We start from the raw sequence: 25867 nt of genomic DNA on the forward strand, positions 1-25867 counted from the left end.
TGATTCCAGCCATGAGTGCACAGCCCTACACCCATGTTGCCCCCTCCAGCCATGAGTGCACAGCCCTACACCCTTGATGCCCTCATTCCAGCCATGAGTGCACGGCCCTACACCCTTGATGCCCCCTCTCGCCATGAGTGCACAGCCCTACACCATCGATGCCCTCATTCCAGCCAAGAGTGCACAGCCCTACACCCTCGATGCCCACTCCCGACATGAGTGCACAGCCCTACACCCTCGATGCCCCCTCCTGTCATGACTGCACAGCCCTACACCCTTGAAGCCCCCTCCAGCCATGATTGCACGGGCCCTACACCCTCGATGCCCCCTCAAGCCAAGAGTACACAGCCCTACACCCTTGATGCTCTCATTCCAGCCATCAGTGCACAGCCATACACCCTCTATGCCCCCTCCAGCCATGAGTGCACAGCCCTACACACTTGATGCCCTTCCTTAGTTCAGCCATGAGTGCATATCGCTACACCCTCAATGCCTCCTCCAGCCATGAGTGCACAGTCCTACACCCTCGATGCCCCCTCCAGCCATAAGTGCACAGCCCTACACCATTGATGCCCCCTCCCGCCATGAGTGCACAGCCCTACACCATCGATGCCCCCTCCAGCCATGAGTGCACAGCTCTACACCCTCGATGCCCCCTCAAAGCCATGAGTGCACAGCCCTACACCCTCGATGCCCCTTCCCACCATGAGTGCACAGCTCTAAACCCTCGATGCCCCCTCCAGACATGAGTGCACAGCCTACACCCTCGATGCCCCCTCCAGCCATGAGTGCACAGCCCTACACCCTCAATGCCCCCTCCAGCCATGAGTGCACAGCCCTACACCCTCGATGCCCCCTCCCGCCATGAGTGCACAGCCCTAAACCCTCGATGCCCCCTCCAGCCAGAGTGCACAGCCCTACACCCTCGATGCCCTCATTCCAGCCATGAGTGTCCAGCCCTACACCCTCGATGCCCCCTTCAGCCATGAGTGCACAGCCCTACACCCTCGATGCCCCCTCCAGACATGAGTGCACAGCTGTACACCCTCAATGAACCCTCCAGCCATGGGTGCACAGCCCTACACCCTCGATGCCCCCTTCCGCCATGAGTGCACAGCCCTAAACCCTCGATGCCCCCTCCAGCCATGAGTGCACAGCCCTACACCCTCGATGAACCCTCCAGCTATGAGTGCACAGCCCTACACCCTCGATGCCCCTCCAGACATGAGTGCACAGCCGTACACCCTCAATGAACCCTCCAGCCATGAGTGCACAGCCCTACACCCTCGATGAACCCTCCAGCCATGAGTGCACAGCCCTACACCCTCGATGCCCCCTCCCACCACTATTGCACAGCCCTACACCCTCCATGTCCTCATTCCAGACATGAGTGCACAGCTGTACACCCTCGATGAACCCTCCAGCCGTGAGTGCCCAGCCCTACACGCTCGATGAACCCTCCAGCAATGAGTGCACAGCCCTACACCCTCGATGCCCCCTCCCACCATGAGTGCACAGCCCTACACCCTCGATGCCCCCTCCAGACATGAGTGCACAGCCATACACCCTCGATGAACCTTCCAGCCATGAGTGCACAGCCCTACACCCTCGAAGCACCCTCCCGCCATGAGTGCACATCCCTACGCCCTCGATGCCCCTTCCCACCATGAGTGCACAGCCTACACCCTCGATGCCCCCTCCCGCCATGAGTGCACAGCCCTATACCCTCGATGCCCCCTCCCGCCATGAGTGCACAGCCCTACACCCTCGATGCACCCTCCCGCCATGAGTGCACAGCCCTACACCCTCGAAGCCCCCTCCCGCCATGAGTGCACAGCCCTACACCCTCGATGCACCCTCCCGCCATGAGTGCACAGCCCTACACCTTCCATGTCCTCATTCCAGACATGAGTGCACAGCCGTACACCCTCGATGAACCCTCCAGCCATGAGTGCCCAGCCCTACACCCTCGATGAACCCTCCAGCCTTGAGTGCACAGCCCTACACCCTCGATTCCCCCTCCAGACATGAGTGCACAGCCGTACACCCTCGATGAACCCTCCAGCCATGAGTGCACAGCCCTACACCCTCGAAGCACCCTCCCGCCATGAGTGCACAGCCCTACACCCTCCATGTCCTCATTCCAGACATGAGTGCACAGCCGTACACCCTCGATGAACCCTCCAGCCATGAGTGCCCAGCCCTACACCCTCGATGCACCCTCCAGCCATGAGTGCACAGCCCTACACCCTCGATGCCCCCTCCCACCATGAGTGCACAGCCCTACACCCTTGATGCCCCCTCCCGCCATGAGTGCTCAGCCCTACACCCTCGATACCCCCTCCAGCCATGAGTGCACAGCCCTACACCCTCGATGACCCCTCCAGCCATGAGTGCACAGCCCTACACCCTCGGTGCCCCATCCCGCAATGAGTGCACATCCCTATACCCATGATGTCCCCTCACGTCATGAGTGCACATCTCTACAACCTCGGTTCCCCTTCCCACCATGAGTGCACAGCTCTACACCCTCGATGCCCCCTCCAGACATGAGTGCACAGCCGTACACCCTCGATGCCCCCTCCCGCCATGAGTGCACAGCCCTACACCCTCGATGCACCCTCCCACCATGAGTGCACAGCCCTACACCCTCGAAGCCCCCTCCCGCCATGAGTGCACAGCCCTACACCCTCGATGCCCCCTCCAGCCATGAGTGCACAGCCCTACACCCTTGATGCCCCCTCCCGCCATGAGTGCACAGCCCTACACCCTCGATGCCCCCTCCAGCCATGAGTGCACAGCCCTACACCCTCGATGCCCCCTCCAGCCATGAGTGCACAGCCCTACACCCTCGGTGCCCCCTCCCGCCATGAGTGCACAGCCCTATACCCATGATGCCCCCTCCCGCCATGAGTGCACAGCCCTACACCCTCCATGTCCTCATTCCAGACATGAGTGCACAGCCGTACACCCTCGATGAACCCTCCAGCCATGAGTGCACAGCCCTACACCCTCGAAGCACCCTCCCGCCATGAGTGCACAGCCCTACACCCTCCATGTCCTCATTCCAGACATGAGTGCACAGCCGTACACCCTCGATGAACCCTCCAGCCATGAGTGCACAGCCCTACACCCTCCATGTCCTCATTCCAGACATGAGTGCACAGCTGTACACCCTCGATGAACCCTCCCACCAGGAGTGCACAGCCTACACCCTCGATGCCCCCTCCCGCCATGAGTGCACAGCCCTACACCCTCGATGCCCCCTCCCGCCATGAGTGCACAGCCCTACACCCTCGATGCACCCTCCCACCATGAGTGCACAGCCCTACACCCTCGAAGCCCCCTCCCGCCATGAGTGCACAGCCCTACACCCTCGATGCCCCCTCCAGCCATGAGTGCACAGCCCTACACCCTCGATGCCCCCTCCAGCCATGAGTGCACAGCCCTACACCCTCGGTGCCCCCTCCCGCCATGAGTGCACAGCCCTATACCCATGATGCCCCCTCCCGCCATGAGTGCACAGCCCTACACCCTCGATGCCCCCTCCCGCCATGAGTGCACAGCCCTACACCCTCGAAGCCCCTTCCCGCCATGAGTGCACAGCCCTATACCCATGATGCCCCCTCCCGCCATGAGTGCACAGCCCTACACCCTCGATGCCCCCTCCCGCCATGAGTGCACAGCCCTACACCCTCGAAGCCCCCTCCCGCCATGTGTGCACAGCCCTACACCCTCGAAGCCCCCTCCAGCCATGAGTGCACAGCCAGCTCCCTGCTCTAGGTGGAAATGCAAATGTTAGTGAACTCCTCCAAGTGAGAACCGGAAGGCCTGGCATGGAGTAAAGGTGGCTGTAGGGAGCTTCGCTGGCTCCCTGTCAGGAAAAGGACGTCCTTCGAGGCGCTCTGCCTGGCACAAGAAGCGCTGCTCGGAGCCCACCCCAGGATTTTAAAAGTCAATTCCGATGGTACTCTCGAAAAAGATCCCCGCGACCAGCCTCCCGTACATCTGGGAATGTTTCAAGAATGAATAAAGTGACATGGAGTGGTCGCAGATTTGTAGACTCAACATACAATTTGTGCACTGATTTCAAACCTTACCTCACCCTCCCCCGTCCTGAAACCCCCCCACTCTCCCCCCTCCCCCCCCCCCCCGACTGCTGCAGGTGTTTTACGCACCATATGGCGCTTCGAAGCTTTGGCGGCATAGCGCCTTATGAATATACATTTACACAACACAAGGCAAACTATCACCACAAGATAACAAAACTAGTGATAGCAAAACATGATAACATTTTGTGTCATATCATGACATCATGAGATACAAAACATAAGACACTAGGCAACATACAGTAATTCACTATGAAACAGAATAACCGACAGTGTAACATCACAGGAGAGCACATTACACAATACAGACCAGTGTAAGGCCACACAAACTCACATAGGTGAGATTTAAAAACACACGAGAGAACCTTGTTGAACATGGGATCACATACAACAGCAGGAGAAAATGATCATATTAATAGTAAATTACAAAGCAATACCTGACATATTATAACAAAAAGACGTGATATTACTCATTAAAGTAACAGACAAAAACAACGACATAGGGTTACATACGAAATCATATAAGAGCTGAAGGCATAACATAACTAGACAACATCTGGAAGCTCTGCCCAGAATTGGCTTCTAGCTGCTTTGTTTGTTCATTGGATGAGCCTAACAAAAAAGTAAACATACACAACCCTCCTAGACGCGTCCTGAGTCTGCGTTAAGGTTAAAATACTCTATGTGAGGACAGGGGTGGGCACACTGGCACAGGAAGCAGTGTTACCAGTTTGTGCAAAGCAGGCGAGCTTTGCAGGGCAGGGGTATGTTGTGTTGCATTGCGTTGCGTTGTGTTATGTCATATGGTATGTTATGGTATTTTATGTCATGTTTTGTTATGCTATGCTATGTGTATTTGTAAAGCGTATTGTCATCCGCAGCAGCATCCCGGTGCTGAGCAGGTCTGAGCCTAGCCCTGCCCAGGGTAGGTTAGTTAATCACCCACAAGGGTATCCTGGCGCTGAGCAGGTCTGAACCTAGCCGTGCCTAGGGTAGGTTGGTTAATCACCCCGAGGGTATCCTGGTGCTGAGCAGGTGTGTGCCCAGCCCTGCCTAGGGTAGGTTGGTTAATCACCCACAAGGGTATCCTGGCGCTGAGCAGGTCTGAACCTAGCCGTGCCTAGGGTAGGTTGGTTAATCACCCGCGAGGGTATCCCGGTGCTGAGCAGGTCTGTGCCTAGCCCTGCCTGTGGTAGGTTGGTAATTCACCCGCGAGGGTATCCTGGTGCTGAGCAGGGGTCTGTGCCTAGTCCTGTCTGTGGTAGGTTGGTTACTCACCCCCGAGGGTATCCTGGAGCTGAGCAGGGGTGAATGCCTAGCCCTGCCTGTGGTAGGTTGGTAATTCACCCGCGAGGGTGTCCCGGTGCTGAGCAGGGGTCTGAGCCTCGCCCTGCCTGTGGTAGGTTGGTTAATCACCCCCGAGGGTATCCTGGAGCTGAGCAGGTGTGTGTGTCTAGCCCTGCCTGTGGTAGGTTGGTAATTCACCCGCGAGGGTATCCCGGTGCTGAGCAGGTCTGTGCCTAGCCCTGTCTGTGGTAGGTTGGTTACTCACCCCGAGGGTATCCCGGTGCTGAGCAGGGGTCTGTGCCTAGCCCTGCCTGTGGTAGGTTGGTTAATCACCCGCGAGGGTATCCTGGTGCTGAGCAGGTCTGTGCCTAGCCCTGCCTGTGGTAGGTTGGTAATTCACCCGCGAGGGTATCCCGGTGCTGAGCAGGTCTGAGCCTCGCCCTGCCTGTGGTAGGTTGGTAATTCACCCGCGAGGGTATCCCGGTGCTGAGCAGGTCTGAGCCTCGCCCTGCCTGTGGTAGGTTGGTTAATCACCCCCGAGGGTATCCCGGTGCTGAGCAGGGGTCTGTGCCTAGCCCTGTCTGTGGTAGGTTGGTTACTCACCCCCGAGGGTATCCTGGTGCTGAGCAGGGGTCTGTGCCTAGGCCTGCCTATCCAGGACCCTATGCCTGCTGGTGTGGCCTCTCTCTGCACAGCTCTGGTAGCTATGCACCTATGCCTGCTCGTGGCATCTCACGTTACACCTGCACGTAAGACCTGAGGCCTGCTAAGGGTTGACTTCCTGGTCCTTATAAAGTGAGACTCGGCCTTTGCCGCAGTCTTGGGCTGACGGCTCTTTTAAATCATTTCAGAGTGGGAGCAGAGCTATTTTACCACTTTAGACAGTGGTAAATGGTTGTTTGTGAAAAAAGCTTAGAACGCAAGTGTTTGCTTTATGCTTGTTGTACGAAATTCCCAAAATTATGCCATTGCACCATTTTGCATAATTATGCACCATGAAATGTGCAACTGCAGGGGAAATTGTAGTGCAAACTAGAACAATACTACGCCAATGGGGGTTGTTTGCAGTGCATTTGTTCAAATGCATCCGTGCAGCAAAAACTGACCCGCGGATGCATTCTGCGCTACAATCTAGTGTAAAATGACAGAGTTGCACTTCCTGTAATCATGTAAAACCCATCCTGATCCCTAAACATCACCCATTCCTGATTCCAAACAAAACCTCTTACCACCCCTTGAAATGTTGGATAAAATGATCTTTCCTTTAAAGGGTTTCCTTTGGTTTTCAGTTTATTTGTGTATTTCGCTAAAACTCGCTTTCCATGATTTGACTTCTTCCAATGTGGGTTCTCAGTCTTTTTCCATTAATTCACATTCATCGGGATACACTCCCAAAGTGCTCCATTGGTGGGGCGGAAATCGAAAGGCGGCGCAGTGCCACCGAATCAGGTGCACACAGCTGAAACAGACATGAACGCCGTCCACTCACGTGCCAGGGGCGGACCCAAGGACCACCCATACCGCCCTGACTAGGAGCTACGCAGAGCAGAACCCACACAGGGGCGGACCCAAGGACCGCTCTACGACCCTGACTAGGAGCTACGCAGAGCAGATCCCACACAGGGGCGGACCCAAGGACCGCTCTACGGCCCTGACTAGGAGCTACGCAGAGCAGAACCCACACAGGGGCAGACCCAGGGACCGCTCTACGGCCCTGACTAGGAGCTACACAGAGCAGAACCCACACAGGGGCAGACCCAAGGACTGCTCTACGGCCCTGACTAGGAGCTACGCAGAGCAGAACCCACACTGGGGCAGACCCAAGGACCGCTCTACGGCCCTGACTAGGAGCTACGCAGAGCAGAACCCACACAGGGGCGGACCCAAGGACCGCTCTACGGCCCTGACTAGGAGCTACGCAGAGCAGAACCCACACTGGGGCGGACCCAAGGACCGCTCTATGGCCCTAACTAGGAGCTACGCAGAGCAGAACCTACACAGAATTCTGTTTTGCCTCATTCAGAGTGGGCTGGGAACACGGGACCAAATGTTTTAAGGCAAAAATCTCCCTTGGAAAATCGCATGAGACTTTCGCTGCAGCAGCTTTTTTCCACCGGGAGAACATTCATTCCACCCCCCCTCCCCTCCAGAATTTACCTTTCCCTCCCCTACTCCTCAGAGAAGGTGAGAGATGTGTGAAATAAATCCAGTCCTATCCTGAAATCCTCTATTCCATGATGTTTAACCTGCACTTGCATTGTATGGTGGGGGGGGGTTACTGCGCATCATTACCACGCAGCTCATAATCTGGGTCTTAGAATGCATTAATGTAATGATTGCAACGCTGTCTGTGACGAACAAACAACGCTGCCCGAGGCCACAATCAGCACGTGCCCTCCAGCGCCACAATCAGCACGTGCCCTCCAGTGCCACAATCAGCACGTGCCCTCCAGGGCCACAATCAGCACGTGCCCTCCAGCGCCACAATCAGCACGTGCCCTCCAGCTCCACAATCAGCACGTGCCCTTCAGCGCCACAATCAGCACGTGCCCTCCAGCGCCACAATCAGCACGTGCCCTGCAGCGCCACAATCAGCATGTGCCCTCCAGCGCCACAATCAGCACGTGCCCTCAAGCACCACAATCAGCACGTGCCCTCCAAAACCACAATCAGCACGTGCCCTCCAGCGCCACAATCAGCACGTGCTCTCCAGCTCCACAATCAGCACGTGCCCTCCAGCGCCACAATCAGCACGTGCCCTCCCGCGCCACACGTGCCCTCCAGCGCCACAATCAGCACGTGCCCTCCAGTACCACAATCAGCACGTGCTCTCCAGCGCCACAATCCGCACGTGCTCTTCAGCGCCACAATCAGCACGTGCCCTCCAGCACCACAATCAGCATGTGCTCTCCAGCGCCACAATCAGCACGTGCTCTCCAGCGCCACAATCAGCACGTGTCCTCCAGCGCCCATATGCTCTGCTGCAATGGTTTTCAGCAAGAGCCTGGAAGGACGTGCTATTATTTCCAAAGCGCTCTATTACCCCTCACCCCCTCCCCAAAATTGCTTTTTTTTTGCTCTTCTTTGTCTTCGGGGTTGTTTTCACTAACGCTTTGGAATAAGCTAGGCAGTGCAAATAAAAACAAACATATACGTCTGCTAATAAATTCTCATGGGTGATTAACCGAAAAGGGGCCGATTCATGAAGGAAAGCTTAGACCAAAAGTCTAAGTTTAGGACCTTCGGTACTCACAAAGGTAAGTTACGAGTAGTATCTTTACATCTGCACTCGGGCCAGAACCTCCGTACGGGACGGAATCTTCTCGCTCCCGCAGTGGATCTCTACCTCTGCCCAAGTGCGGACATTCTGGTACCTTGTGCGATATCTTGTTGCACGAGCAGCCGTGTTAAGGCGTCATTCAACAGAGGGTGTGGCCAGGAATAACACAGCGTCACTACGCCACCAGATCTCATTCCAAAGAGCTCCATCATACCGCGCGGAGGGACTGATAAGACGCGTTCAGGTAAACGCACAGGAGCCCAGTATCAGCAGGTTCCTGCCGCATCAGGCCTCACCTGGTGGAAACACTGCAGTGCAGTGGGTCACTGTGTACACTGTACAACGCAGCCAGATGCTCCAGGTGGGGGGGTCCAAACATCTGGCCCCTCCCACTTATACTGGTTTCTAATATCAATGGCCCTCTGGGCTCCCCACTTCTCACGGCCCCTCTTGTCAAGTGGGTGAAATTCCACATTCACTGTTCTGCAGTGTTATGCTGTGTTATGATGTAGTGTTATGTTCTATTATGCCCTGTTGTGTTATCTTATAATTGGGTGCACTGTCTTATGTGTTAGGTTATGTTGTGGTATGCTAGGCTGTGTCAACTTTTAGTTGCTTATGCTTTGTTGTGTTATGTAGTGTGACGCTTTGCTGTGTTAAGTTATGTTGTGGTATGCTGGGCTGTGTTAAGTTATGGCTGTTTATGCTTTGTTGTTTTATGCAGTGTGACACTGTGCTGTGTTAAGTTATGTTGTGGTGTGCCGGGCTGTGTTAAGTTATGTTGTGGTATGCTGGGCTGTGTTAAGTTATGTTGTGGTATGGTGTGCTGTGTCAACTTATAGGTGCCTATGCTTTGTTGAATTATGTAGTGTGAAGCTTTGCTGTGTTAATTATGTTGTGGTATGCTGGGCTGTGTTAAGTTATGTTGTGGTATGCTGTGCTGTGTTAAGTTATGGTCGCTTATGCTTTGTTGTGTGATGCTGTGATGTGTTAAGTTATGTTGTGGTATGCTATGCTGTGCTGTGTCAACTTATGGTCGCTTATGCTTTGTTGTGTGATGTTGTGCTGTGTTAAGTTATGTTGTGGTATGCTGTGCTGTGTTAAGTTATGTTGTGGTATGCTGGGCTGTGTTAAGTTATGTTGTGGTATGCTGTGTTGTGTCAACTTATGGTTGCTTATGCTTTGTTGTGTTATGCAGTGTGAAGCTGTGCTGTGTTAAGTTATGTTGTGGTATGCTGGGCTGTGTTAAGTTATGTTGTGGTATGCTGTGCTGTGTTAAATTATGTTGTGGTATGCTGTGTTGTGTCAACTTATGGTTGCTTATGCTTTGTTGTGTTATGCAGTGTGACGCTGTGCTGTGTTAAGTTATGTTGTGGTATGATGGGCTGTGTTAAGTTATGTTGTGGTATGCTGTGCTGTGTCAACTTATGGTTGCTTATGCTTTGTTGTGTTATGTAGTGTGACGCTGTGCTGTGTTAAGTTATGTTGTGGTATGCTGGACTGTGTTAAGTTATGTTGTGGTGTGCTGGGCTATGTTAAGTTATGTTGTGGTATGCTGGGCTGTGTTAAGTTATGTTGTGGTGTGCTGGGCTATGTTAAGTTATGTTGAGGTGTGCTGGGCTATGTTAAGTTATGTTGTGGTGTGCTGGGCTATGTTAAGTTATGTTGAGGTGTGCTGGGCTATGTTAAGTTATGTTGTGGTGTGCTGGGCTATGTTAAGTTATGTTGTGGTGTGCTGGGCTATGTTTAGGTATGTTGTGGTATGCTGGGCTGTGTCAACTTATGGTTGCTTATGCTTTGTTGTGTTATGCAGTGTGACGCTGTGCTGTGTTAAGTTATGTTGTGGTATGCTGGGCTGTGTTAAGTTATGTTGTGGTATGCTGGGCTATGTTAAGTTATGTTGTGGTATGCCGTGCTGTGTCAACTTATGGTTGCTTATGCTTTGTTGTGTTATGTAGTGTGACGCTGTGCTGTGTTAAGTTATGTTGTGGTATGCTGGGCTGTGTTAAGTTATGTTGTGGTATGCTGGGCTGTGTTAGGTTATGTTGTGGTATGCTGTGTTGTGTCAACTTATGGTTGCTTATGCTTTGTTGTGTTATTGTGAGGAGGAGCCCATCGAGCGGTACGCGCCAGTCAGGCAAGGGTTAATTTACCCGAACTCGTCCTCCCCGCAGGAACGCCCACTGAAGGAAGCGGTCCAATGGGAAGAGTCCTGGGGACTTAGAAGGAAGGACCCGGCAGCGAAGGGGGAGTCTCCGGAAGACGCCGAGGGAGAAGAAGACGGCGAACAACGGACCAACGGAGACCCGCCGGAGAATCAGGAGACGAGGACATCGGGAACAGGAGCATCTCAGGACCTTGACGGCGTCGGTCCCAGCCTGGAGGGAGAAGACGAAGTGGCAGCAGAACCGGAGCAGTGGTCGGAGGACTGGTGGACGCCCCCGGAGGATGCCTGCATGCCGCTGTAACTCTGGAGAGTTACGGCTTCAGCGGTACGTGTAAGGGGACTGGGAGGATAGGAGGGGCGGGGAGGGAGTTGCTGCCCTTCTTGTGTGCCTTGTAAATCGCTACCGATACCAAAAGAAGGGGGGGAAATAGAGAGGGGCACGAATAGACCACGTCAACGAGCAATTCCCTGACTTCACTCTGTAAAGCACTTGGGACCGGGGGACATAGCTTAGTAAACGGTGCAGCCTAGAAAGCACTCGCCACCTGAAGCAAGGGGCGAGCGTGTGATTCTGATACTTTTCTGTTCCATATACCTACTCTTACGGCCTAAACTGAATAAACGGGCATTTCACCATATCCTGAGCCTGAGCACTGGGTGTGTCAACCCCTTTTTCCTTTTACTTTACCCTTGGTGGTGGTAATCATTCTCACCCCCTCGACAGTCATACTTACCGCCTGTTGTCTCTTCTCTTTCCATGGTACCCAGGGAGCGACACCAATAACCTGGAGAGGACCCCATTGACAGATGAGACTGCGGCATCAATCACGAACCACCTACCACGAAGGCCACCTGTGTTTACTTATTTATTTTCCATCCTATATCTCTAATAAATACGCCATCATAGATCGACGCATAAGACCTCCTCGATTCTTTTTCCGCCCATCCCTCTCACATCTGGTGTCAGAAGTGGGATCCGGGAAAATGGAGGCTGCCTTTCAGAAAATGGCGGAAGGACAAGAGAAGCTAGGGCGTATAATGGAGAAATTCCTGGCTGTGGCAGAAGAGGATAGGGAAAAACTGCATCAAACACTATCGACACAAAGCCAAGCCCAGGAAAGCGTGATAGGAAAATTGGCAGACACTCTGAGTCAACCACGAGGACATACCGGACTTCCATCAGTTGTCCTGCAGAAATATGTCGAGGGAGAGGACCCCGATTTTTTCTTTTCCAATTTCGAGCGAATGGCCAGAGCGGCAGGATGGTCCTTAGACAAATGGGGACAATACCTGGGTCCTCTCCTCTCAGGCGAATTACAAGCGGCGTATCAGGCCGTTAACCCTCAAGGACTTACCCCATATGAGGAAGTGAAGAGGAATATCCTGGAAAGACTGGGGATAGATGACGACACCTATCGGCTACGATTAAGACAGATCAAGGAGGGGCCACAAGAAACCCCCAGGGCTCTGGCCTACCATGTCAGGGACATGACAGATAGGTGGTTAAAACCTCTGACGGCAACCAAAGAAGAGATTATGGAAAAAATCTATTTAGAGCAGTATTTAGCTTCTTTGTATCCCCATGTACAAAAATGGGTAGGCCTGCATACCGGATTGACTCTGGAAAGGGCTATTGATATAGCTAGCGCCTTCAATAGGGCACAAGAATTACAGAAAGTGCGAGACGATCACCATTGGAAACGGACCGGACCTCACCCTATCCGACCGTCCCGACAGGCCACTGCTAAAGCAGAAACGGTCACCCTTTTGCCTAGCCCCCTCCCAGTACCCGTTAGGGCTACTCCACCATCGGGGCCCCAGTGTTATAACTGTGGGGCCTTCGGCCATATAGCTAGGGTATGCCCCCAGAAAGAGGAACCCATGGAGGTTGGCCTAACACGTAACTACTACTGTAGTCCTTCTGACTCTCGCCCTCCCTATCACAGAGAGGTTCTAGTTAATGGTGAAAAGAGACAGGCTTTGGTTGATACGGGATGCCTACAAAGTGTCATACGACCCCAGAACATACCCGGAGGGGTTACCCACACCTCAGGCCACGTCAATATACAATGTGTACACGGGGACACCCAACAGTATCCCGCCACCGAAGTGCGGATACAACACGAGCCGTCCATAGAGGCCCACTCCCTACGGGTAGGTTTGGTGCCTAGACTACCTGAAACCTTAGTGTTACGAAACGACTACCCTCATATGTCAAAACTAGTAAGAGAGACCTGGACAGAAGGGGAGGAGTGTAGGAGTACAGCCCCCTTTGCCCGAGTACCAGAACAGGGTTTTCCTGCCGGCAAACCAAAGAAAAGCGGAAAACAGAAAAAGCGAGAAAAAAGGGACTGGACAAGAGTAGCACTAACCCATAAGACCGAAACACCCATTTGGCAATATGATCGGGGTTTTTTTTCTGCCCAAAGAGAAGATCCCACCCTACGAGAGGCCTGGAACAAAGCCCTGGAAGAAGAAGACCCAAACTAAGTAGGTCCCCAGTTCATAGTCCAGAAGGGATTACTGTATAGGGTAGGGGGAAGAAACATGCCCCATCAACAGTTGGTTCCCCGCCAGTACAGAGAAAAGGTGCTGTTCCTGGCACATAGCCATCTCTTGGGGGGACATTTCGGAGAGGAAAAGACAGAAAAAACCATCTTAGGGAAATTTTACTGGCCAGGTATTTATCAAGAAGTACGTCGATATTGTAAAGAATGTCCCATATGTCAAAAGAATAGTAGGACTCTGCCCACAAAAGTCCCTTTACATCCTTTGCCACTAATCCAAGAACCTTTCTCACGAGTAGGGATGGATATTATAGGTCCCTTACTTCCATCCCGCAGTGGTTGTAGATTCGTGTTGGTATTGGTGGACTATGCCACCCGCTTCCCCGAGGCCGTGGCCCTACGCCAACCGAATGCAGTCCAAATCGCCAAAGCAATGATAAACATCTTTTCCAGGGTGGGATTCCCGAGAGAAATCATCACTGACCAAGGGACTCCGTTCATATCGCGTCTAATGAAACAAGTGTGTCTATTGTTAAACATTAAACAAATAAGAACAGCAGCCTATCACCCCCAAATGGATGGGTTAGTAGAAAGATATAATGCTACCTTGAAAACAACCTTAAAAAAACTCTTGGAACTTGAGACCCGACGATGGGAGGACATGCTTCCGCTGACTCTCTTGCTATTCGGTGTAAACCCCAGAGAAGCACGGGTTACTCCCCTTTTGAATTATTGTATGGGCGCCAACCTCGCACCCTGTTGGATATGCTAAAAGAGGAATGGGAAGAAGAGCCAGAGGGAGTGAAGCCTCTACCGGAATATGTCCTCAATCTAAAAACCCATTTGGGATAAATCCGTAGTATTGTTTCCGCCCATATGGAACAAGCCCAAGCTGCACAATCGGCCCAATACGATAAAAAAGCTAAGGACCGTAGTTTGGAGGTAAACGATTTTGCTTTGTTAATGATCCCTTCGTCCGACCACAAATTGTTAGGACAATGGCAGGGTCCCTATCGAGTTATAGAAAAGGTCACTCCAGTCACCTACCGACTGGAACTGGATCCCAAAAGAAAGGAGCACACTCAGATATACCATGTAAACCTATTAAAAAAGTGGGAAGGAGCCCTTCCTGTTCTAATAGGGACATCTAATAGTCCTCCCTATTTATTTCACCAAAGCATAGACCCTGACTTACCAGAAAACCAAAGACAAGACCTAGAGGCCCACCTAAAACCCTTAAGTGAAGTGTTTTCCCTAGAGCCCGGGAATACCACCTTAATCGAACATGCCATTACCACCCCCTCTAACAAGAAAGTAAAACTAAAACCATACCGCCTCCCTGAATCACGACGACAGGCCATAGAACAGGAAGTCCAAATCATGCTACGGATGGGTATCATTGAACCCTCTAATAGCGAGTGGAACTCCCCAGTAGTCTTGGTGCCCATGCCGGATGGGTCCATCAGGTTCTGCATCGACTTTCGGGAGGTCAACAAGATTTCCCAATTTGACTCCTACCCTCTCCCGAGAGTCGATGAGCTGGTAGAACGACTGGGTACGGCACGCTATATCAGCACCCTGGATCTATGTAAGGGGTATTGGCAAGTGTCCCTGAAACCCCAGGACCGGGTAAAAACTGCTTTTTCCACCCCTAGTGGGTTATACCAATTCACAGTATTACCTTTCGGGTTACACGGGCCCCTGCCACCTTTCAGGGATTAATGAATCAGGTGTTAAGACCATATGCTGATTTTGCAGCAGCTTACATCGATGACATAGTCATTCATAGTTCCTCTTGGGAAGAACATCTGTCCCACCTCAGTATCGTAATACAAGCCTTGAGAAACAGTGGTCTAACCATAAATCCAGCCAAAAGCAAATTAGCAGCCCGCTCGGTGAAATATCTGGGGTATCTCTTGGGGGAAGGGTATATAAAACCACAGGAAGAAAAGATAGCCGCCATCACATCAATTCCATTTCCCCGGACAAAGAAAGAGTTAAGAGCATTCCTTGGAGTCCTAGGGTACTACAGACGGTTCATACCCAACTTTTCACAACTGGCCTCGCCCCTAACCGATCTCCTAAGAAAGGAGACAAAAACCGAACAAGAATTGAAACAGCCCTCACTTACCCTTACTAAGGCTTTCAGGCAGTTAAAAGACGCCCTTACATCGCGGCCGGTCCTACTCAGCCCTGACTATTCCCGGCCTTTTATTTTGCAGACAGACGCTTCGGATACGGGATTAGGCGCTGTGTTATCCCAGGTAGACCCCCAGGGGCATGAACGACCTGTCCTATATATAAGCAGAAAACTGTTTCCACGAGAAAAAAGATACGCTGTTATCGAAAAGGAAGCCCTAGCCATTAATTGGGCTGTGGACTCCCTCAGGTATTATTTGGAGGGTCGTGAATTTACCCTTTTTACGGACCACGCCCCCTTAGAATGGTTGTCCAGGAACAAAGGACATAATGACAGAATATTGAGATGGTTCCTTGCACTCCAACCATACCGCTTTCTGACCCAGCACAGGAAAGGAAAAGAGCAAACAAATGCTGATTATCTATCCCGATATCCACTTGATCCTTTTCTTGCTGGCAAGAAAGTTAGGGAAGGGGGATGTGAGGAGGAGTCCATCGAGCGTACGTGCCAGTCAGGCAAGGGTTAATTTACCCGAACTCGTCTTCCCCGCAGGAACGCCCACTGAAGGAAGCGGTCCAATGGGAAGACTCCTGGGGGCTTAGAAGGACGGACCCGGCAGCGAAGGGGGAGTCTCCGGAAGACGCCGAGGGAGAAGAAGACGGCGAACAACGGACCAACGGAGACCCGCCGGAGAATCAGGAGACGAGGACATGGGGAACAGGAGCATCTCAGGACCTTGACGGCATCGGCCCCAGCCTGGACGGAGAAGATGAAGCGGCAGCAGAACCAGAGCAGTGGTCGGAGGACTGGTGGACGCCCCCGGAGGACGTCTGCATGCCGCCGTAACTCTGGAGAGTTACGGCTTCAGCGGTACGTGTAAGGGGACTGGGAGGATAGGAGGGGCGGGGAGGGAGTTGCTGCCCTTCTTGTATGCCTTGTCAATCGCTACCGATACCAAAAGAAGGGGGGGAAATAGAGAGGGGCACGAATAGACCACGCCAACGAGCAATTCCCTGACTTCACTCTGTAAAGCACTTGGGACCGGGGGACATAGCTTAGTAAACGGTGCAGCCTAGAAAGCCCTCACCACCTGAAGCAAGGGGCGAGCGTGTGATTCTGATACTTGTCTGTTCCATATACCTACTCTTACGGCCTAAACTGAATAAACGGGCATTTCACCATATCCTGAGCCTGAGCACTGGGTGTGTCAACCCCTTTTTCCTTTTACTTTACCCTTGGTGGTGGTAATCATTCTCACCCCCTCGACAGTCATACTTACCGCCTGTTGTCTCTTCTCTTTCCATGGTACCCAGGGAGCGACACCAATAACCTGGAGAGGACCCCATTGACAGACGAGACTGCGGCATCAATCACGAACCACCTACCACGAAGGCCACCTGTGTTTACTTATTTATTTTCCATCCTATATCTCTAATAAATACGCCATCATAGATCCACGCATAAGACCTCCTCGATTCTTTTTCCGCCCATCCCTCTCACATCTATGCAGTGTGAAGCTATGCTGTGTTAAGTTATGTTGTGGTATGCTGGGCTGTGTGAAGTTATGTTGTGGTATGCTGTGCTGTGTTAAGTTATGTTGTGGTATGCTGTGTTGTGTCAACTTATGGTTTCTTATGCTTTGTTGTGTTATGCAGTGTGAAGCTGTGTGAAGCGGTGCTGTGTTAAGTTATGTTGTGGTGTGCTGGGCTATGTTAAGTTATGTTGTGGTGTGCTGGGCTGTGCTAAGTTATGGTCGCTTATGCTTTGTTGTGTGATGCTGTGCTCCGCAGTGCTAGGGTCGTGCCTGACCCGACAGCAGTGGGGGGGACCCTCACCCTCCGAGGTTACCTTCTGGCTCACTGCCAGCTGGAGGAAGGCGTAGTTGAAGTCGGACTTGTCGGGGGTCTCGGATTGGATGGTGAGCGTCAGAAAGGTGCCCGGCTGGGTGCTGGCGGGCAGGTTCAGGGCCACGCTACCATTCACAGCTTGGTTTGTGAGCAGGCGGGTGCTGAGGGCCAAGAGAAGACATGTGAGCTGCAGCCAGAGCCGGGATTTGTAAGAATGGTGAAAGGGAGGGCGCACGTCCTGTCACGTGGTCACGTACCTGCGCGGCTGAAAGTCGGAGACAAAGTCTTTCCCGCCCTGGACGATGATGCTGAAGTCGGAGTCCGCCCCGCTGTTGATGACCGTGAACGGGATCTCATACTTCTCCCCGGGGTAGAGGGCAGTGGGGGTGTTCAGCAGCTGGAAGAGAGAGAGGCATGAATATGTATGGGCAGGGCATCCCTGGACAAACAGGGCGGAAACTGCAGCTTTGGGAGTTTGTTTCTGAAAAACAAAAACAGTTTTGTGAATGGAAAGCAGCCCAGGAAAGAAACTGCCCTGATGACCGCTGGGTCAGAGGTCATCTCTAATCTAGGAAACGCGGTCCCTACTTCGGCTGTGGCCCCGCGCCTACAGATAACAATTACCGACTAGGGGTCAAGAGCTCTCAAGGACAGCAGGCGCCCCTCCTCCCTCTCTATACACCTCTGAGTGAGTTCAGCCAGAGATCTCCATGTAACCGGTCACTCATGCCAGAGTCTACAGGGTCTGTGAGTGATAGAAGCTCACACTAGCAGCGGTGTGAAGACGAGGGAGACGCTGCTGTGAGCTGTGGTATGTGTGCTACGGAGTCAGCCGGTGTTAAGGAGGGGCGACACTGCTGTGAGCTGTAGTATGTGTGCTATGGAGTCAGCCGGTGTTAAGGAGGGGAGACACTGTGCTGTGAGCTGTAGTATGTGTGCTATGGAGTCAGCCGGTGTTAAGGAGGGGAGACACTGCTGTGAGCTGTAGTATGTGTGCTATGGAGTCAGCCGGTGTTAAGGAGGGGAGACACTGTGCTGTGAGCTGTAGTATCTGTGCTGTGGAGTCAGCCAGTGTTAAGGAAGGGAGAGACTGCTGTGAGCTGTAGTATGTGTGCTATGGAGTCAGTCGGTGTTAAGGAAGGGAGACACTGTGCTGTGAGCTGTAGTATGTGTGCTATGGAGTCAGTCGGTGTTAAGGAAGGGAGACACTGTGCTGTGAGCTGTAGTATGTGTGCTATGGAGTCAGTCGGTGTTAAGGAGGGGAGACACTGTGCTGTGAGCTGTAGTATTTGTGCTATGGAGTTAACCAGTGTTAAGGAGGGGAGACACTGTGCTGTGAGCTGTAGTATGTGTGCTGTGGAGTCAGTCGGTGTTAACTGAAGGGAGTCGCTGCAGTGAGCTGTAGTATGTGTGCTATGGAGTCAGCCGGTGTTAAGGAAGGGAGACACTGTGCTGTGAGCTGTAGTATTTGTGCTATGGAGTTAACCAGTGTTAAGGAGGGGAGACACTGTGCTGTGAGCTCTAGTATGTGTGCTATGGAGTCAGTCGGTGTTAACTGAAGGGAGTCGCTGCAGTGAGCTGTAGTATGTGTGCTATGGAGTCAGCCGGTGTTAAGGAGGGGAGACACTGTGCTGTGAGCTGTAGCATGTGTGCTATGGAGTCAGCCGGTGTTAAGGAAGGGAGACACTGTGCTGTGAGCTCTAGTATGTGTGCTATGGAGTCAGTCGGTGTTAACTGAAGGGAGTCGCTGCAGTGAGCTGTAGTATGTGTGCTGTGGAGTTAACCAGTGTTAAGGAAGGGAGACACTGTGCTGTGAGCTCTAGTATGTGTGCTATGGAGTCAGTCGGTGTTAACTGAAGGGAGTCGCTGCAGTGAGCTGTAGTATGTGTGCTGTGGAGTTAACCAGTGTTAAGGAGGGGAGACACTGTGCTGTGAGCTGTAGTATGTGTGCTATGGAGTCAGTCGGTGTTAGCTGAAGGGAGTCGCTGCAGTGAGCTGTAGTATGTGTGCTATGGAGTCAGTCGGTGTTAAGTGAAGGGAGACACTGCTGTGAGCTGTAGTATGTGTGCCATGGAGTCAGCCGGTGTTAAGGAGGGGAGACACTGTGCTGTGAGCTGTAGTATGTGTGCTATGGAGTCAGCCGGTGTTAAGGAGGGGAGACACTGCTGTGAGCTGTAGTATGTGTGCTATGGAGTCAGCCAGTGTTAAGGAGAGGAGACACTGCTGTGAGCTGTAGTATGTGTGCTATGGAGTCAGCCAGTGTTAAGGAGGGGAGACACTGCTGTGAGCTGTAGTATGTGTGCTACGGAGTCAGCCGGTGTTAAGGAGGGGAGACACTGTGCTGTGAGCTGTAGTATGTGTGCTATGGAGTCAGTCGGTGTTAAGTGAAGGGAGACACTGCTGTGAGCTGTAGTATGTGTGCCATGGAGTCAGTCGGTGTTAAGGAGGGGAGACACTGTGCTGTGAGCTGTAGTATGTGTGCTATGGAGTCAGCCGGTGTTAAGGAGGGGAGACACTGCTGTGAGCTGTAGTATGTGTGCTATGGAGTCAGCCAGTGTTAAGGAGGGGAGACACTGCTGTGAGCTGTAGTATGTGTGCTATGGAGTCAGCCAGTGTTAAGGAGGGGAGACACTGCTGTGAGCTGTAGTATGTGTGCTACGGAGTCAGCCGGTGTTAAGGAGGGGCGACACTGTGCTGTGAGCTGTAGTATGTGTGCTATGGAGTCAGTCGGTGTTAACTGAAGGGAGTCGCTGCAGTGAGCTGTAGTATGTGTGCTATGGAGTCAGTCGGTGTTAAGTGAAGGGAGACACTGCTGTGAGCTGTAGTATGTGTGCCATGGAGTCAGTCGGTGTTAAGGAGGGGAGACACTGTGCTGTGAGCTGTAGTATGTGTGCTATGGAGTCAGCCGGTGTTAAGGAGGGGAGACACTGTGCTGTGAGCTGTAGTATGTGTGCCATGGAGTCAGCCGGTGTTAAGGAGGGGAGACACTGTGCTGTGAGCTGTAGTATGTGTGCTATGGAGTCAGCCGGTGTTAAGGAGGGGAGACACTGTGCTGTGAGCTGTAGTATGTGTGCTATGGAGTCAGCCGGTGTTAAGTGAAGGGAGACACTGCTGTGAGCTGTAGTATGTGTGCCATGGAGTCAGTCGGTGTTAAGGAGGGGAGACACTGTGCTGTGAGCTGTAGTATGTGTGCTATGGAGTCAGCCGGTGTTAAGGAGGGGAGACACTGCTGTGAGCTGTAGTATGTGTGCTATGGAGTCAGCCAGTGTTAAGGAGGGGAGACACTGCTGTGAGCTGTAGTATGTGTGCTATGGAGTCAGCCGGTGTTAAGGAGGGGAGACACTGTGCTTTGAGCTGTAGTATGTGTGCTATGGAGTCAGCCGTGCTAAGGAAGGGAGACACTGCTGTGAGCTGTAGTATGTGTGCTATGGAGTAAGCCAGTGTTAAGGAGGGGAGACACTGTGCTGTGAGCTGTAGTATGTGTGCTATGGAGTCAGTCGGTGTTAACTGAAGGGAGTCGCTGCAGTGAGCTGTAGTATGTGTGCTATGTAGTCAGCCGGTGTTAAGGAGGGGAGACACTGTGCTGTGAGCTGTAGTATGTGTGCTATGGAGTCAGCCGGTGTTAAGGAAGGGAGAGACTGCAGTGAGCTGTAGTATGTGTGCTATGGAGTCAGCCGGTGTTAAGGAGGGGAGACACTGTGCTGTGAGCTGTAGTATGTGTGCCATGGAGTCAACCAGTGTTAAGGAGGGGAGACACTGTGCTGTGAGCTGTAGTATGTGTGCTATGGAGTCAGTCGGTGTTAACTGAAGGGAGTCGCTGCAGTGAACTGTAGTATGTGTGCTATGGAGTCAGCCGGTGTTAAGGAAGGGAGACACTGTGCTGTGAGCTGTAGTATGTGTGCTATGGAGTCAGTCGGTGTTAAGGAGGGGAGACACTGTGCTGTGAGCTGTAGTATGTGTGCTATGGAGTCAGCCGGTGCTAAGGAGGGGAGACACTGTGCTGTGAGCTGTAGTATGTGTGCTATGGAGTCAGTCGGTGTTTACTGAAGGGAGTCGCTGCAGTGAGCTGTAGTATGTGTGCTATGGAGTCAGTCGGTGTTAAGGAGGGGAGACACTGTGCTGTGAGCTGTAGTATGTGTGCTATGGAGTCAGCCGGTGTTAAGGAAGGGAGACACTGCTGTGAGCTGCAGTGTCTCACCTCTATACTACTGTCCTCTAGAAGCAGAGGTCCTGTTTCATGAGGGAGAGACCCTCTTCAGTTGTTACCTGTACTCTGGAGGCTGAGATGGTGTTCAAGGAAGGGGAGACCCTTTGCAGGGTGTTGAGGGCCCCGTCCTTTCCGTTGAGGCTGACCAGGAACTGCTCCCTGGGTAGAGAGGTGGAGACAGCTCGGAAGGTGTCTGGCGACGCGGTGCGGTTCAGGGGCAGTTGCTGCAGAATGGTCCCCTGAATGTCGGTGAGATATAGGCTGTTCAAAGACACGGTGGGAAACGTCTTCAGGCCTGTAACACGCACAACCATGTTTGCGGGAGCCCCTAAAAAGACAGAAAAGGTAGATCACATTACATCAAGCAAGATGGCGGCCACAAGAAGGAATGGGCAGACATCTCTGGGCAAGAGGCAAGATACCTGCCAGAAGAAGGAATGGGCAGACATCTCTGGGCAAGAGGCAAGATACCTGCCAGAAGAAGGAATGGGCAGACATCCCCGGGTAAGATGCAAGATTTGTGGAGAGGAGTTGGCCTAACGGGCAGGGCGTTTGACCTCAGACCTGGGGAAGTGGGTTCGAGTCTCGGTAATGACGCTGAACATCCTGTGATTCTGGGCAAATCACATAATCTCCCCGTGCCTGAAAAATAATGAATGTGTGTCCTAATGTAACGTAACTGGTGCTATGTAAAGCGCTCTGATACCTGATTGGATTCGGGTCAAGTTTGCGCTATATAAAAAAACTGTGCAAAAAAATGTCTGCCAGGAGAAGGGATGGGCAGACTGTGAGAAGGTGGCCTGATATATGCTGTCCACTAGTTCTAATGGGCTCCTTGTATCAGTCCAAACAACCCCTTATGGTGATAGGTTAAAGACAACCTTTATTGAAAGCTGTCCTAGTGGTAGCTATGGAGAGCAGCCTTCAGGCTAAGTCTAGAAGGAATGTAAAGCAGCTTGATTACCAGTCTATAATCTCTTGACTGATCAAATGAAAGGACAACCACACCAGGTATATACTTAAAATATATGTATTTAGGTTACCACACCCCTCAGTTCGAAGTACTTAATTTACAAGTGAGCAATCATCAGTAATAGCACAAATACACGTTTGGGCCCTAGGGGCGTACCAATCCATATACCAAAAAAGTGGTATAAGAACCACGACTGAACTAAACACAAGGCCTAGAGCCTGTAGAATCGCTGGGACCCCAAGGAACCACCCAAGGTAGAGACACAGGGCACCCACGGGGACTGTATGCAGTGTGTAAACACAACCGCGGGTTCCCGTTATCTTCTATGGGCAATGTCGCGGTTGGAATTTTAAAGATTAGGGACACTTAGAATTGAGTCAGGACCAAACCCTTTTAGACTTAAGAAGTTCTAGGGCTAGCACCCACGGGAGCACTGGAGTACTCAAGCTACCTCACCCAGGGAAGCTGGGTGCATAGGTGTCTTTTGGTGTCGGATCGCGTCGTCGATTGCAATGGAAGCCTGCAAAGAACTTCTGCTGCTGTGAAGAGGAGAAGTGTCCGAAGAGATCCAAGCCTGGATCTAGGATGGAAGAAACCTGAAAGCAGAGGAGACAGCGTCTGGGTCACTAGGCAGTGACCAAGGGCAGGATGGACCAATGCCCACAGATCTCGGGTGCTTCAGGTGAGTTGATGGGTGTTTTGACTCTTCAGCCACGAGGTCCAGGAGGTGTCGACGAAGTCCACGAACCGGATTCGAGCTGTCACACAAAGTCTGTCGAGTGCTGTAGTGTCGGCGACCAGAATGGACCCAACAAACCTTGGCAACGGCAAGTCACTGGAATTCAGATAAAGGACTGCGGTGCAGACCAGCAAGGTCTGAGGGACTCACCCAGCAAAGGTAAGTCAGGGCACGTCTGGAGCAACCAGGAAAGCCCAAGCAGAAGTTGCCTTTGTGGGGACCTGCTAGCCAATGGGCTAGTGATCGCAAAGGAGCCTCGAGAGGTCGCACTTGAAACTGGCCCACGGGTCACTCGTGGAGTGGAGGCCAGCAATCTTTGGTGCAGGCGGTGCTCAAGGATTGGGCTACTTGGAGCCCAAAGCACAACTTCGAGGAGAACCAGGAAGATGCTGTTGCTGCAAAAGATCACGGTGTCCAGGGGTCACGGTTCCACGTCACCCACGATAGCCACGGGCCTTAGCTTTCCTGTGGGCTCAGGGTAGCCTCGATGAAGTCTGCAAATCTACTTCTGGTGATGCAAAGACTTCGGCGTCCGGCAGGAGCTTCAGTGATGCAGACCGGTCAGTTGCTTCTTTGGTGCCTGCCAAGCAGGGGAGTCACTCCTTGACCCCAAGGGAGATTTCTTCCGTCTTCTAGTCGTGATAGAAAGCCGAAGGTCCAGGATATATGTTGCAGAGTTTCGTCCAGAGTAATCTAAAGTTCTAGGAACTGGATTCCTATACTTCTACTAAGTTTAGGGGATGGACTAACTCTAAGGCCCCACTCATGGGTGGGCTTGAAAAGAAGGGTGGTTACACAAATTTCTTTTGTCCAATTTCGCACCAGAGCAGGGGCAGGTAGCCCCTGCAACCGGTCTGAACTGGACTATGCACAGGGACACCAAGTGTGCCCCCAGTGCAGGACTTCAAAGCACCAGAGAGTGCTCCCGCCCAGCCCCAATACACATCAGCCTGTCTGGGGATGTGGTTACACCTCCCTTTGACAGGAAACCTATTGTCCAGGCCTCCCCTGCCGGAGTTTCGGTCAGCAGCAGGAGGCCAGACCCTTGTCTGTGGCAGAGGCATCCATTTTGTGATGCCAGGGCTCAGGAAAGTCCTACCGGGTTTGACCAGTGTGAACATGTCTCTCCCTCTAGAAGGGTGGAATGCTACCCCCGCCGCCAGAACTGGCGGGGGGTGGGGGAGTATTCCAAAGCGCTTGACACCAAACACGACATGTTCTGATGCAGCCATTCCAAAGTTAGCATTTACCGCGAGGTTATAATGCACTTAAGAGTATATGGTATGGCTGTATCACAGAACAGCCATAAGGAAGGATTTCCGAAAGCTGCAGAGGAGCTCAGCTCATGCTTGGGCATCCTCTCACATAAAACCAAGCACTCTGCCTTCAGGATTGTCAAGGCCTGCCATAGGAGTGGCTTATAGGTTTATATGTGTCTATATAAATATGTGGATATAGGTAGCCTATACCACTGTAAGGGGTGCAAGCACACCCTTACCCTGGCTGCAGTAACAGACCCGTGGTGCCTTATTGGAGTGCTTCCCAGGGGTGGCATAATACATGCTTCAGCCCCTGGTAGGCCTCTGAGGTACCTATGCCCTAGGTACATAGTATAGATATACTAGGGGCTTATAAGGCACTCCAGAACCCAATTAGATATGTACCTAATGTACATGCAAACCATTTTAGAGAGGAAGCAGCTAGGCTGTGGTCCTGATTAGCAGGGCCACAGCCAGACTAAGGTCGAAAAACAGTGAAACACCAGCAACACGTGGGGGTACCCATGTGAAGCAGATCCTACTCTCCTACACAACCCCCCCCCCCCCAAACGCAGGGACATTAAACTAACATTGACCAGTTGAGTCTTCATGTTCTAAGTGGAAATACCTAGAGAGTCCATCTTCATTGGCATGGTTACTCCCGGGTCTATGTTCCACTGTAAAGTCCTTCCCCTGTAGGGAAATGGACCACCTAAGCAGTTTGGGGTTTTCACCCTTCATTTGTTTTAGCCATAAGAAGGGCTTATGGTCTGTCTGAACAAGGAAGTGAGTACCAAACAAGTATGGCCTCAACTTCTTCAGAAACCAAACCTCAGCAAAGGCCTCCCTCTCAATGGCTGACCAATGTTTCTGGGGGTCAGCCTTCTGCTTATGAAAGCTACTGGCTGATCCTGACCTTCATCATTCAACTGTGACAGTACAGCCCCAACCCCCAATTCAGATGCATCTGTTTGGCCAATGAACTTCTTGGAGAAGTCAGGTCTCTGGAGAATGGGAGCAGTGCACATGGCCTGCTTCAGATGATCAAATGCCTTTTGACAGCTAGCTGTCCACTGAACCTTTTTGGGCACCTTTTTAGAAGTTAAGATATTCAAGGGCGTCACTATTGATCCATACCCTTTGACAAATCTCCTATAGTACCCAGTCAGGCCTAAGAAGGCTCTCACCTGAGTCTGGGTAGTTGGAGCAACCCATTCCATTATGGTCTGGATTTTGCTCTGCAATGGTTGAACCTGGCCTCCACCTACAAGGTGGCCCAAGTACACAACCTGACTCTGCCCGATCTGGCACTTAGTAGCCTTGATAGTGAGGCCTGCCCTTTGCAGGGCCTC

The 25867-nt window shown here is 52.2% G+C and overlaps 1 protein-coding gene across 3 annotated transcripts in view; it reads right to left on the reverse strand.

Moving 5' to 3' along the window:
• LOC146808665 (von Willebrand factor A domain-containing protein 7-like) overlaps nucleotides 1-25867 on the reverse strand; it is a 455939-nt gene that overhangs the window by 121712 nt on the left and 308360 nt on the right. For all 3 annotated transcript variants that reach the window (XM_085615458.1, XM_085615459.1, XM_085615460.1), the window contains exons 14-16: nucleotides 21604-21872; nucleotides 17595-17734; nucleotides 17339-17498 (exon numbers count right to left, since the gene is read on the reverse strand). In XM_085615458.1, the coding sequence (XP_085471584.1) occupies nucleotides 17339-17498; nucleotides 17595-17734; nucleotides 21604-21872 (569 nt within the window). The remainder of the gene's footprint in view (nucleotides 1-17338; nucleotides 17499-17594; nucleotides 17735-21603; nucleotides 21873-25867) is intronic.

The sequence above is a fragment of the Triturus cristatus genome, chromosome 7 (genome assembly GCF_964204655.1).
Source record: "Triturus cristatus chromosome 7, aTriCri1.1, whole genome shotgun sequence".
NCBI lineage: Eukaryota > Metazoa > Chordata > Amphibia > Caudata > Salamandridae > Triturus > Triturus cristatus.